The 13690-nt window shown below is 51.3% G+C and overlaps 1 protein-coding gene across 4 annotated transcripts in view; it reads right to left on the bottom strand.

Moving 5' to 3' along the window:
- The window catches only part of LOC144944271 (protein bassoon-like), a 158618-nt gene that overhangs the window by 61807 nt on the left and 83121 nt on the right, over nucleotides 1–13690 (bottom strand). For 3 of the 4 annotated variants that reach the window (XM_078872284.1, XM_078872285.1, XM_078872286.1), the window contains exons 6-9: nucleotides 10367–12872; nucleotides 8528–8709; nucleotides 5415–5562; nucleotides 4482–4619 (exon numbers count right to left, since the gene is read on the bottom strand). In XM_078872284.1, coding sequence (XP_078728410.1) covers nucleotides 4482–4619; nucleotides 5415–5562; nucleotides 8528–8709; nucleotides 10367–12872 — 2974 coding nt within the window. The remainder of the gene's footprint in view (nucleotides 1–4481; nucleotides 4620–5414; nucleotides 5563–8527; nucleotides 8710–10366; nucleotides 12873–13690) is intronic. The other variant, XM_078872287.1, reaches the window with a different exon arrangement.

Genomic DNA, 13690 nt, shown 5'->3' with positions numbered 1-13690 from the left:
ACCACGCCGCCGTTGACCCTGGCAATTGACCGAGCAACCCAACGTTCCTACCAGCTCCCTCCGCAGGAATGTGTTTTCTGGCGATGTAGATTCATTCTGACCACAAGTATCGTGGTTAATGCAGACATTATTCCTTGTAAAAGGTTTCAGTTTGGTGTTTTAGCATCTTAACACCTGTTTTGTTGCCAGAAAAAAGGGGAAAACCTATTCTCAGGATGTTCGTGATACAGGTTTTGTACGTCCGTCGGCATGCTGTTCTGCACATTAAAGCCCACGCCAAACATCCAATGTCCAGTGGCGATGGAAAATATAACACAGAAAATGTTGGTGGACTACCACCGTAGTGGTGAGATGTTAACTACCTCGCCTGGTATATAAGAGGTCGTGGATGCAATCCTGACCCTAACGCCTGTATATATGGAGTGTGCATGTTTCCTCTACATTTAGAATCAACATCACGCGTTTAGAGTATTTGGCTGCGATACATTTCCGCACAAGCCACTTCATTGAGCTATCGTTTGTGGCCAGGTCGCTTCAGAAAGCGAGTTGAGCGACACAGAGATGGTTCATGTCTCAGCAGCACAGAGATGGTTCATGTCTCAGCAGCACACGAAAACTGTCCTGGCCAAGCGCCATCTTTCCAGGGCTGCTCCAATCATTGTAGAATTGCATCCCACTCACACAAAAGACAAAAATCCCCCGTATAGCCTAAACAGACTGTTGAGTTAAGTGCTGTTCGCGAGCACCTATGAAGGCGATAACGACTAACAAGGGGGTGGGTGGCCAGCCGCCTTTGTCTCTCCAGTGGCGATATTTTTACCCACCGCACCAGGTACTAATTTGAGGCCGAGTCGACCTAGGGGAGGCCCAGGACCGGTTCAGATAATCGTCACTGGTGTTGGCCAAATCCATGTACACACACACAGCAGCAGCTAGTCCACCACCACTTTCCAGAGACAGCTGAGGATCCTCCCATTTGCCTCATCTCCCTGTCCCCTGAAAAATACCAAGATCACAAACGTTGCCCCTATGTGAGTAGGAGGGCAGTGAGCCCAACCACCTTCCCTTTCCCCTGCCCCGTGGCCACTTGGCTTTGTATCGACCTCATGTTTAATAAGAAAAAATATATTATCATAAAAAAGACAGTTGCAGACCGCTTATCTGTTCAAGTCGGGCATGGTGGAGACGACACCCTGAGCCTGGCTCCGCGGAGCCTCCGGAGTTGCGACTGAAAATGCCTTGTCGTGACAAAGGGCACGTTATAAATTGTTCTGATATTATTATCGTTATAACAGCTCGAATGAAGCTGCGATGTGCCTCGATCACAAGATTAAAATTGTTCAATGACTTTATGACAAATATCGAAGCCTAAAAAACAAGCGGCACGTAAAGAAACGAGCGCGAGCCCGTGTCGCATCCACGAGAGAGACCCGAGAGCGAGAACGACAAGCCCCTGGACCGAGTGATGGGATTGGTTCATGGCAAAGGCTTTTATCCAGCAGTGTGTAGACAACGCCAAACGATAACGGTGATTTAAACGTGACGCATTTTCCTCTGCTCTCATAACCAGACGTAAAACCGCACAAGTGCATCTGCACGAGAGACACAAAATCAGAGCCGGGACTCTTCACTAATGGCCCAGGAGCCTGCTGCATTATTAAAAAGCGCGCTGCAGATGGCAGCTTGTTAGAGCATTATCTCGTTACGGAGCGGGGACAAGATTGAAGATGCTGGACGGGGGGGAGGGGGAGTGAGACTTAAGAGCGAGGCTAAGAACGTGAATTGTGAGCGCAAGTGGCAGGGTGAGGAGGAAGGATCAGGAATGGCAGCAGTGGCTATTTTGAGGTGCTCTGTCGTGCGTAAGAAATCACGAGTGTTTGTCCCTAGGGCTCTGTGATTGCATTCGTTTCTATGCTTTGAAAAATAAATATATATTGTTTTCATGCTTGCGCGAGATGTCTGCATTTTGAAACCGGGCTCGCTAAATAAATGGATATGGAATATAAAAGCGACCAAGGGTGGCTTAAGATGTGCCAGGAGAGAAGGCGCTACCTACATGTATTATTTAAGATGACCTTGGGGGCACGCTTATGAAATAAAACCTCTTTTATTTTTCTAACAAAGATTCACCGTGTCCCGAGACTCTTTCCTAAAGGAATGTAGTCGATTAATGGAGATGATGCCTGTACTGCATCAAAGAGGGCACACACTGGACTTGCAATCCAAGAGGTCGCCGGTTTGATCGATTTCCTGATGAGGTAGTTGAAAGCCATGGGGAAAAGTCTTAAATGCCCCAACTCCACTGGAACCCAGCCGTACAAATGGGTACGGCATTGTTAGTCGACCGGAAGGTGGCAAGTGGTGCGTCAAAGTTGTGGCTGCTCCTCCCACCTCATTATTGCAAAAAGACCATCAGCTGTTCCTGATGAGGTGCATTCTGGTCCTCTTGTCGAAGGTCCCTTCGAAATGCATTTTAGCAGATCTGACCAACTGACAGCAGCAGCAGAAGCAGCACTGACACGTGGAGAGACCACTGGAGGCCAGTTTCATCATTATTAGGACTCGTCGGTAAACTACAGCCGCCTACGTTCACTGGTGCAAAGTCTGCCTCTGGGATCCGAATATGTGGAGTCCCCACTTCCACAATATGGGGGGACAATGATCTCGGCTCATGCCAATAATAATGAAACTTTTAAAATGACGAGGAAACCCCATCAAAGGGCACATCATGCAGGCCAGAAAACCCACGAGCTTAAAATAAGACTCTAAAACTGTCTATTGTTTGGCTTTGATGCGATTTTCAATTTTTTTTCCGATGTGATTCTTATAGGATATCTGGCCTGCAAGGGAAAGTCGGCCAGAATAGCCTCTAGAGGGGATCTCGAGAGCTCCTTCTCGTGGAGGCGCTTGCGAACACAGTGACTTGGGCAAGCAATTGCAGGCATGCACCTTTACCTTTACATACGCATTAAGATCTTAGGCCGTTTCTTCAATGTGTTTTGAAAACGCAGAGTATAATCGGGGTAAAGAGCTCGAAATCTGCATGGACAACTCGGTGGCAGACTTACTGCACTGGCATCTCATGGGACACCTCGGAACCCAGCAGTTTGGAAGGCACGCACGAAATCCGAGCGTTAGCCACCCACACCCCATTCTCCAAAACAATGTGAGATGTATAGAGAAATTCCGCTTGTTCAGATCATCTGTCACTTTCTCCTGTCACACCTGACCTTGAATGTATGTTCTTAAGAGTCTCCCACCATCTGGTTTTAGGTCTTCCACCTTGGTCACCCATCTCTAGGTGCCATGTCATGCCTCATCTGTGCCACCCCACGCCACTCGTTGTAACCAGCCCTCATCTGTGCTGCACACATTCCTCACCCACGACAACCTACTCTCCTACAAACCAGCAATACTTTTCGACCAAATGCTTTTCCAGACAAATGTTTCTTCCGAAATCTATTCCAAGCTATCCGATCCAATTTTCCTACTCTATCCCGGCATGTACTTTCCATAATCCTCCACATGCACTGGATACCTTAGAGGTCAATGTGCAAGATATCAAATACATTGGAATTATCACAACATTCACCAACACTTCACTAAATATGAATCAACTCCTGGCTTGCTGCCTAGTGACAGAGCTTATGCATATTGTATATGTACGATTGAAATGTAAATACATCATTCATATTTCTCCTGCCAGTGAAGTGAATCATTGCCAATTATTTGTGTTGGCAGTTTCCACACCGAGAGCATGTGCATAGTTTTGAAAATTGTTGACTCGCTGTCAAACGCGACATGAAAGGAATGACAAAATGCATTCGCTGTATACAATGTGCATACGTGCAATGTTCTAAAGCATTTCTCACCGGATGTATGATTGACTGTTGGACCCTGTTATGAATGACACTCTACCAAAAGTAATGCAATATGTGGAGTGAATGAGAATCGGATGTCAGATATGGATTCAGCACATTTGAAAAGCTACAGATAGTAATTTCAGAAAGTCCTCAGCTACAAAACCCCCCACAATGTATGATGTCACTCACTGCCCTATCCTCCGCTGATGTTTGCCTGGCCTCCACCATGGGAATGTAGAATTGTCTCCATTGCCTCAGGGACACCAACTCGGACGAGTGCCATCCCACGTTTTCGTTAAAGCAGGGCGACACTTTGACTCTGAAACGTCGTTGGCTCTTTCCAGTTTAGTTTTGTTCATTCATCTTGTGACTGTGCTGATGCCGCTCAGACCAGCTGTCTACGAGAACATTTGAACAAGTCCGTGGGTGGAAAGCCCTGAGCGGCGCTGGCTCCGTGCCCTCACGTTGGCATCGCCCCAGCGAGACGCCCCCAGGCCAGGACCTTGAACAAAGGCTACAGGCACACCGGCCCCTGCAGGCCACGAAGGCCGCCGCCACGCAGATCGCTTTGCTTTAGAACAGCGCGTATGACGCTGCCGCCGACGTTCATCGGCTCACCGTCGCCCAGCTTGCCAGCCTGCTCCGCCGCCGCTCCCGGGATGATCTTATTGATGTAGGCTCCGATTTCTGGATCCTTGGCGGTGCCACCGTCCTTACCCATGGCGGGCGGTGCCGCCTTGGCTCCTATACCGTTGCCTGCCCAAGCGGACGGTGGACAAACGGAAGAGAAATACAATCAATGTGAAATTGTATTCATCGCCGACACCACTCACATTACACATCTGGCCGGGTGCTGCTGCCGCCAGGCTGCTCGATTCACAACTAGGAGGCTGCAAAAGTTCAAATTTCGGTCAACGGGAGAACTCGGCCCATCGTCGCCAGCATCCGTGTGTTGCGTTGCCAAGTGCCTTTACACACACACCGCATAATTCACCGCACGTTAACTCCAACGCAGCTTCGTGTAATGCTGTAATCTTGCTAAGATGTGTACACACTGCACCAGTTGAGGCTAAGTCGACCTAGGGGAGGCCCAGGACCGGTTCAAGATAATCGACACCGATATTGGCCGCGAGCGGGAATCGAGCTCGGGTCGCCGGGTTCAGGGTCGCCAGGTTTGGGGTGCAACGCGCTAACCGCTACACTACCACTCCCCACTCACGTAAAAAACTAAGACAAAGATCATCCGTGTAGCCTTAACAGACTGCAGGGGGCAAGTGCTGTTAGCGAGTACCTATGAAGGCCGGCACGGCACACTGGGGGGTGGGTGGCCAGCACAACGCCCGATGTTTACGCACCACACCAGGTACTCATTTGAGGCTGAGTCGACCTAAGGGAGGCCCAGGACCGGTTCATATAATCGTCACTGGTGTTGACCGTGAGCGGGAATCGAACTCGTGTCGCTAGGTTCATAGGGCCGCGTGCTAACCGCCACACTACCAGCACGGCCACACACACCCACACCCGCACGCGGATGCCAAGTCGGCGCATTACCTGTCACTGTGGTCATCTTGGGCACGGGCTGGATTATGGGCCGGTTACGGGGAGCCTCTTGATGTGGGAGCTGCGTCGGCTGTGGGGCCGGGACGGGCTGAGGGGTCGGGATGGGTTGGGGGGTCACGGCCATCTGAGAGCTCAGTGGCTGAACCACACGGGAGACATTCACAACGCAGGGCGGTTGTTAGTAACCTACCGTGTTAATTATTCACAAATACAATGAAAACACGGACTTGACAGTTAAATGGCAAAGTCACCAAGTATGTTATTAACACTGCCCTATTAATAATAATACATTTATGTTCCAGCCCTCTTGCGATACACTGCTAAAAATATTGTTAATCTCCCGGCCTAATTGCAGTTTAGGTAATTGTAGGAGTGTGATGTTATTGCCATTCGATAACGATGTAGCTGAGTAGCAGCTGTGGTTAGCAGTTTGCAGGTTCACATCCCGGTTACTGATTTGGGTTAGTGCAAATCATCAGCTGCCTGGCAGATGCAGCATCCATATTCCCCATTGTGCACTGTGAGCATCGCGACTAGAGGATGGCTGCTGAGAAGTGCCCAGTAGCATCTTGAAGGAGCCTCGCCTACAAAGGCTAATCTTGAGGCTGCTGGCACCAGTCATCAGCCATTCCATTCAGCCCCAAGTCCTCCTGTACCACTCCAGCCCGTCTCTTCTCTAGCCCGTCTCTTCTATAGCCTGAGCCGTGACTGTTTAAACCCCTCTATCCTGCCAAACGTGAACAAGTTGGGCATGCGGGGAAGGGAATGACAGGTGACACGACCCAGCCAATGCAAAATAAAGAAGCACTGGAAACTAGATATCTCTAAATGCAACTTATTTGGCCAAGTGGGAAACATGGATGAGATAAAACATCACGAAAATAATCGGCCGATGGTGGTTTGTGGATGCCGTGGCTGGTCACAACGGTCTGCGCATCAGTTGGTCGGCAGGGCTAGAGACATGTTTTGGTCCTCTTTCTCCCAATCGTATTTTTAGCCCCGCGATCGACATCACGGCACGAGAAAAATAGTGCGATTTGAATTTCGCGCTAACGGCTGGGAATGGTTTTTATTTAATTATTTAGTTCATCCAACTCGTGAAAAACCGAACATGCAGCGTCTTTTATGTCAACACGTTCGGGCGCACACTTTACAACACTTTACCACACTTTACAACACACGCTGCTATGAGATTAGAGTTTGGAATATTGTCACAGGGACAACTGCCATATAATGGGGGGGAAGGGGGGTCCCCTCAGCTAAAAACCGCAATCTGAGACATTACATTACATACATTACATTACATTCCGTTATGTATATTATATTCACATGTAGCCAAATTAAGTAGCAAGTCAAATGTAATATCTTTTATTTATAGAGTCGTCCAATACACTCTGAGAAGCATTATTAACGCATTGCAACCCAGCTAAGTCACTCAGGGTCTTGGGGGCTTCCGGCTCAGAGCTCTGACCTCCGAGCCGCCCGGCTACCCGAGGCGGACACGGCTTTAATGAATCGCCTCGCTGGCGATAATGGAGTGGGGGACAGGGAGGCTGAGAAGCGAGATGCGGACGTGAAAGCGTGGCAGCGATCCACAGAGAAAGCACACACCACCCACGACATTATAACTAGTTTGATTTTACAAAGCTCCTTTTTGATTTTAAAAAGCTCCTTTTTCAAAAGCGACCTGGCAATCATAAATGATAGCTCAACTAAGTGGCGTATTATGTGGACATTTATAGCAATCACATAATCTAGAGCCACGTTTCTAAATGTAGAGGTAAAAACCGGAGGACCCGGAGAACAATCCACGCGACCACAGGCAGAACATGCAAACTCTAAATATACAGCAGGCATCAGGGTCGGGATCGAACCCACAACCTCCTGTATACCAGGCGAGGTAGTCAAGATCACGCTACCGTGTCCCTAAATCTAAGCTCTCCAATGGCTCCTGTTAAACTGGTCCATTATTAGTGTTCATTTGACAATTGTTGCACAGGTAATATTTGTTAATACTTAAAAGCAGCTTAATTAATTACCATTTATCCTTGTCCTTTATTGGGAGTTTCTGTCTGTTCAGAATGTCTGTAATGTCATGTAGGCCACGCTGTGTAGACTTGGGACAGAGCTTTCCAGGTCAGCTTTTTTTATTCTTGCTCTGTAATATGTAATTCTGATTACAACTTCAGCTGCCATTTATTTGATGTGCCACATGACGTCAGTGCCACGCAATGTGGCTGTGCAGCTCTTTTAAGTGTGAGCAGACAGCTGGATGGATGAAAAGGCAAAAAGCATAAACGGATAAGTGAATGGACAATCGAATGGAAAGACACATCGAAAAATAGGTAGATCAACAAAGAGTCCAAATGACATGCAGACAAATGGAATACAGATGAAAGGATACGGAGACAATTGTATGGGTTATTTAAATGGATCGATGAGAAAAATAAATGAAAGATGACTGATTGGACAGACTAATTAATCGAAAGACATGAAAAGATGAAGAGCTGAGCAAGTAGATGGGTGGAGCAGCATATGGGCAGATGATTGAATGAAATCATTTCTGAAAATAAAGAAATTGGACAAATTGAAGGAAAATTACATTAAAGGAAAGAGGTCAGACAGATGCAGACACAAATAAACAGATGGACATATGAGCAAAATAAACAGACGGACTGAAAGGCAGTTGGGTGAATGTTAAGACAATTGGACAAACCGCTGAAAAAACACAAGGGCTGAGGATGAACAGAGAGCAAATGCACAGATAGACAAAAAAAACTGCTACAATGTCTACATGTGATTTGTTTCGCAATTGATTCAGCTGGAACACTGTACGGTACCTGACGGTTCGTAACGTAATCTAACGCGCCGGCAGTGACTGACAATTGAGAGCGCCACAACCGAGGAACCAACACGTGCGTGGCACCATCACGTGACACTGCGGCATAGCAAGGCCGCGGTTACCATCCTGACCGAAGCTCCCGCTGCTCGCAAGTGCCCTTGGCAACCGGGGCGCCTCTGGTGCCTACCTTGCCCACCGTGTCCGAGCGTTAAAACAGCCGTCACAGCTCACGGCACGAGGCGCCCCTCGCGCGACCGCTTACCTTGGCAACGCTGCTAGCGGGAGGCGCCTTTGATTCATGGCCAACTTTGATGGGTTTATCGCTCGTCTGTGGCTTAGGGAGGGCGGCCACCACTGGCTCTTGATGGGCCAGCTCCGGGGGCTTCTCGAACCAGTCCGTTTCCTCGCCCCGCAGGTGGTATGCTTCGAAAGGCAAATGCCACTCTTTAATCCAAATGCATGCAAGAACAGGTCGATTAACAACAATGTACTGCACGCGCCGCCTTCTAAGCACTACATGCACTGAGGCCCAACATTGAGAGTCGTGGGATGTCTGCGGGCCTAACGCCCTCATGTATTTATTGAGATGCTCTCTCAATGCACCACGTATAAAAATATATATATATATATATCATTGGGAGATTTAAAAGTGGTGAAGTGCGAGGTGTGCTCGCTCTACCAGAATTCTGTTTGTTGCTGCTGAGCATCAACAGCTGCTCGCTAGCAACCACTTTGTGTCAATGGTCCATCTCAATGGATTGGGTATTTATACATATACTTTAAGTACTCTTAAAGTTGGGAAAACTTACAACTGCCGATGGCTCAATTGTGGTCGGGAAATATCACCCAGAAATGTTGTTCGTGAAGTAAAAAATAAAATCAATGTTGGACGAGCCGATGAAAAAAACCATTAATAACAAATATCGCGCGCACAATCAGGGCAACAGAAAGCGTGAGATCACGGCAATCATTCATCACGTATTGCGTCGACATGACAGAGCGGACAACAAAATGGCAATTAAACAAGTATGGTTGTGTTCAAACATCAAAAGTCTTAGATGTTGAATTTCATAGCAATTCGTGTAATACAACATAGTCAAGTACATTTTATTTTTGCTCAAACACATTGCGCCTTTCCGGCACAAATCTGCCACTCAAAGCACCAACAAAGTGTTCTAAGGCTCGCGACTCTCCCAATTTATCAACATGAAGACGACACGAGAATACTGAGAATGTGTCTCAAATAAACAAACCCCGGCGATCCGTTGTGCCATGTAATGAAAGATTCTACCATCCAGTACACTGTGCTACAGCCTTGGAAGCTCGACTTGAGAGGGGAGAGAGACCCAATCACAGTACAATCCCACATGTTCGACCGTCACGTCTCTGCCTTGGCCAAATAACCACCCACACCCAGTGCGATGTTTGTGCACAGTGTAATTGTCATTGTGTATAGATGTTCACTTATCCGACCTTTTCACACATCCGCCTTTGCCTTAGTCTCCCGCAGTGAATTGGATATGTGGACGTTGTGCTGTCATTGTACATTGCATCGCTGTTTTAACTGTCATGCCAGCAGGCCGGACCGACGATCTCTGGATTGCAAATCCAGCGTTCTAACCATTAAACTCCGGCAACATCCCTGATATTATAATACAAAACATTTAAAATCACTGCGCTCGGTGCTCAGAATATATTTGAACGTATATCCTCGCTCATTTGTGGCAGACGATACTTTGTTTCAACAGCTGCATGGTAATGGTTGAATCGAACCGGCAGCCTCTGGATTGCAATTCCAGCATCACGATCATCCCACTCGAGCAGCAATCCCATTGTTCGGTCCTTCTCCTTCGCTGGAAATAAACTTCCCCTGTACATGATGCATTCCCCCTCCTTAACCTCCTTCCGTTCCTCTCTTAAAGCCTCACCTCTTCTCCATTCGTGATTCCCAAGTACCCCTCTATCGCTGTCACTCATCCCTCACTCCTTACAGCATAACCCTGCCATCTACATCGTTCCATTCCGTGTTGCCATTGTGTAAGCGGCTCGATGTAAATATAGACTAGATGAGGATGGGTGCCTGGAGGGAATAAAAACCCACCTTCACTGTCGGACATGGCGTGCTGCGCGTCGTCGGGCATGAAGACGGCGTCGCGCTCGTAGCCGCGCTGGGGCCGCGCCTCGGGCTTGCCGTGCCTCTGCACCTCGGGCAGCGAGTGGCTCGACCCAAATGAATCTCGCGCCACGGCGGCCGCCACCGACGGCGGAGCGTACGGCGGCCCCGCGGCGCGCGACGGCTTGCGCACCACCACCTCCTCCTCCGAGGTCTGGGCCGGCCCGCACGAGCGGCCCTTGCCCACGCCGCCCGACTTGGAGCGCGAGTGGGACGATGACACGTGAGGCGCATCCGAGTAGCGCGACCGCGACGGCCCGCCGCCACCGACGCCCGCGCCACCGTACGGCGCGTAGGGCCCGTCGTCCGACTCGTACTTGCCGCCGTAGCCCCGGTTGCCACCCTTGCACGACGGCTTGGGCCCCTGTGGGGGGGCGTACGAGGAGTACGGCTCGGCGGCGTGCGACGAGTGCTGCGAACGGCCCTCACCGCCGTAGTACTTGTCGGGGTCGCCGTGGCTCCTGCTGCGCGAGGAGGAGACGCCGCCGTACTTCTGCTGGTCGCTGATGTTCTTCTTGAGGCCGTAGGTGATGTCGTCTTGCAGCTTGCGAGCGCGCGAAGACACCGAGCCTTTGGAGCCCGACGACACGCCGCTGCCACCGCCGCCACCACCGCCACCACCGCCGTAGTAGGCGTAGTCGGCCTCCCCATCGTTGGACTCCTCGATGGGAGAAAATGTCGACATTTTCTGCTCGGCGCTCTGCTTCTTGTGTTTGCCGCGCTTGGACATGACTGCCGAGGAGAAGGACGGCGAGACCTGCTTGTGCGACGAGTTGCGGCTCGAGCCGTGCTTGTCGGAGCGCCTAGCCGACTGCTTGTAGTCGCTGTCATCGTAGCCGTAGGAGGAGGTCGTCGGGCCGTAGTCGTCATTGTTCTTCGACCGTTGGTGATGATGGTGGTGGTTTTTCGTACACTTCTGCTGCTCGTAGGGATCTCCCGGCAGAGGCTCCACGTCCTTGTCGTACGAGTACAGCTGGGAGGAGATGGAAGAGGCGGCCGGAGCGTCAACCGTGCGGTCGTACGGCGACGGCGACAACGACTGCTGCGGCAGCTTCTGTCGCTCGGAAGCAGCGGGGGCGGCGTCCGCCCGCCGCTTCTCATACGTGAACTTCTGACGCTCGCCCTTCACCTGCGAGGAGGTTCCTCCGTCCCGGCCACCCCCGGCGAGCGAACTGGCACCGGACGCCGAGGCCTTTGTCAGCTCACTGATGTCATCGATCATCACGTAGTTCCTTGGGATGCTCTGCTCCAGGTCGGAGTAGAACGACTCGGCCGACACGTTGGACGCGGGGCTGCCCTTCTCGTCACCCGGAAGCCTCAGCTCGGCCTGCTCGTAGCGCCCGGCCCCTCCTCCCGCCGCGGGGTCCACCGCGGACGACGACGAAGACGCCGCCACCGACGTCGCCAGCAGCGGCATCCCTGGCACCACCTCGTAGTTGGTCATCAGTTTGGGCTCCAGGTCGGCCAAGTTGGTCTGCTTGGTCGGATGCTTGCCGAGCGGTGCGGCCAGCGCCTGCGCCGTGGTCATGGCCACGGCTGCCGGGTAAACCGCGGGTGCCTGAGCGGGTGGCTGGCTCTGGACGTACGCCGCCACTGGCTGCTGCTGCTGTTGGTACTGCACACACGGCTGCGCCTGGTACGGCTGCGCAAACGGCTGCGGGTAGGCGTGCGGCAGCGTCGAATACCCCACGCCGCCAGCGACGACGCCCTGGTAAGCCGGCATGCCGACGCCGCTCTGCCCATAGAAGGCCGTCTGCCCGTGCATCTGCGGTGGCTGCGGCTGGTACTGCCCAACCTGCTGGTAGCTCAGCTGCTGGTAGCCCGGCTGCTGCGGGTACAGCGTCGGAGGCACATGGGAGGTGGGCTGTTGGTACGGAATAAAAGCCGACGGCTGCGTAAAATGGGCACTCGTTAGCGTATAGCTCGAATGCTGCTGTTGTTGTTGCTGCTGCTGCAGCTGTTGTTGAGTTGTCTTGGGTCCGTCTAGCCTCACAGAGCTGGCGGCACCACCGCCGCCTACGCTACAGCTGACGATGCTGCTGCTGCTGCTGATGGTGGCCTCGGCCACGACCGACTCTTCGACGATGCTCGCCCACGCGCTTGTGCTGGCAGGCGCGGCCTCCTTGCCAGGGCCATCCGGCTTGCGCAGGACACCCTGCTCCAGGTTCTTGAGCTTGGCGTCGATCTCCTTCTCCTCCTCGTCCAGCTCGGCCTGCTTCTGCCGCAGCTTCACTGACTCCTTCTCCACGAGCTCCAGCTCCTTGTTGATCTCCTTGAGCAGCTTGTCACGTTGCATGGGCGTGATCTGGCCCGACAGGCTGCGCCCCATTGAGGCCAGGAGCTGGGCAGACGTGGGGACGGCCTCCTCGGGCGGCGGGTTGGGCAGCGTCCTCTTCACCTTCCGTGCCAACGAAGGGCTCTGCTGAGTTTTGTCCTGCGGGATAACGATGGGTGACGACAATGACGATCGTGTACATTCGGTGGTCGTGCAATTCTTAACACGACAGGCTTGTCAAGAAGGAAGTCGATGGTGTTTCATCTACCAACGAGTCTCATGGCCTAGTCACATCCCACCTAGAGACACCATCTGTTGTTACAAGCCTCTTCACTTCCTGGATATTTCTTTACTGTTAGGGTTAATAGGTTTGACAAGTTTTTGTCCTTTATAAATTATTTCGGTTTTCATCTCTAAACAATACTTTGCAACCTCCAAAGCGGTGAAAGGTGTACATTATTATAATTATAATAACAACCACTGCACCACTGTTCCACAACCAGGATACAATGATGATAATAATAATAAGGGTAAACGTAAGGTAACAATCTTGATTTGAAGCTTTCTTGACTGCAGGAATCCATACTCTTTGGTTCTTTCGGTAAAGTCACGTAGGTAGAAAAATAATAGATCACGACATTTCTATCACAACACAAGCAATCGTAATCAGGTGGGACAACCACAGCAAGAAAGTAGTAGGGGGCGAGAGAAGGGGGTAGGGGAAGAGGCGGGGCAGAAAGTGGACCCCTCAGCAGCACCCGGGACACTGGGTCACTGCCCTCCTCCCCCCCTTCTCTCTCCCCCACCTGCAGCCGACCTCTCCAGTGCTGCTGCGGTGGCCCACTTTACTCCGGTGACCGGGTGCTGCTGCGGGGTCCACTTTCTGCCCCGCCTCTTCCCCCCCCACTTCTCTCTCTCCCCCTACTGCCGAGGCCTATGTAACCTAGTTGCCACGTCAGATCTCTCGCCTACTTCAG

The sequence above is a fragment of the Lampetra fluviatilis genome, chromosome 34 (genome assembly GCF_964198595.1).
Source record: "Lampetra fluviatilis chromosome 34, kcLamFluv1.1, whole genome shotgun sequence".
Classification (NCBI taxonomy): domain Eukaryota; kingdom Metazoa; phylum Chordata; class Hyperoartia; order Petromyzontiformes; family Petromyzontidae; genus Lampetra; species Lampetra fluviatilis.
The sequence above is the reverse complement of the archived record's forward strand: the minus strand, read 5'-3'. Positions and strand labels throughout refer to the sequence as shown.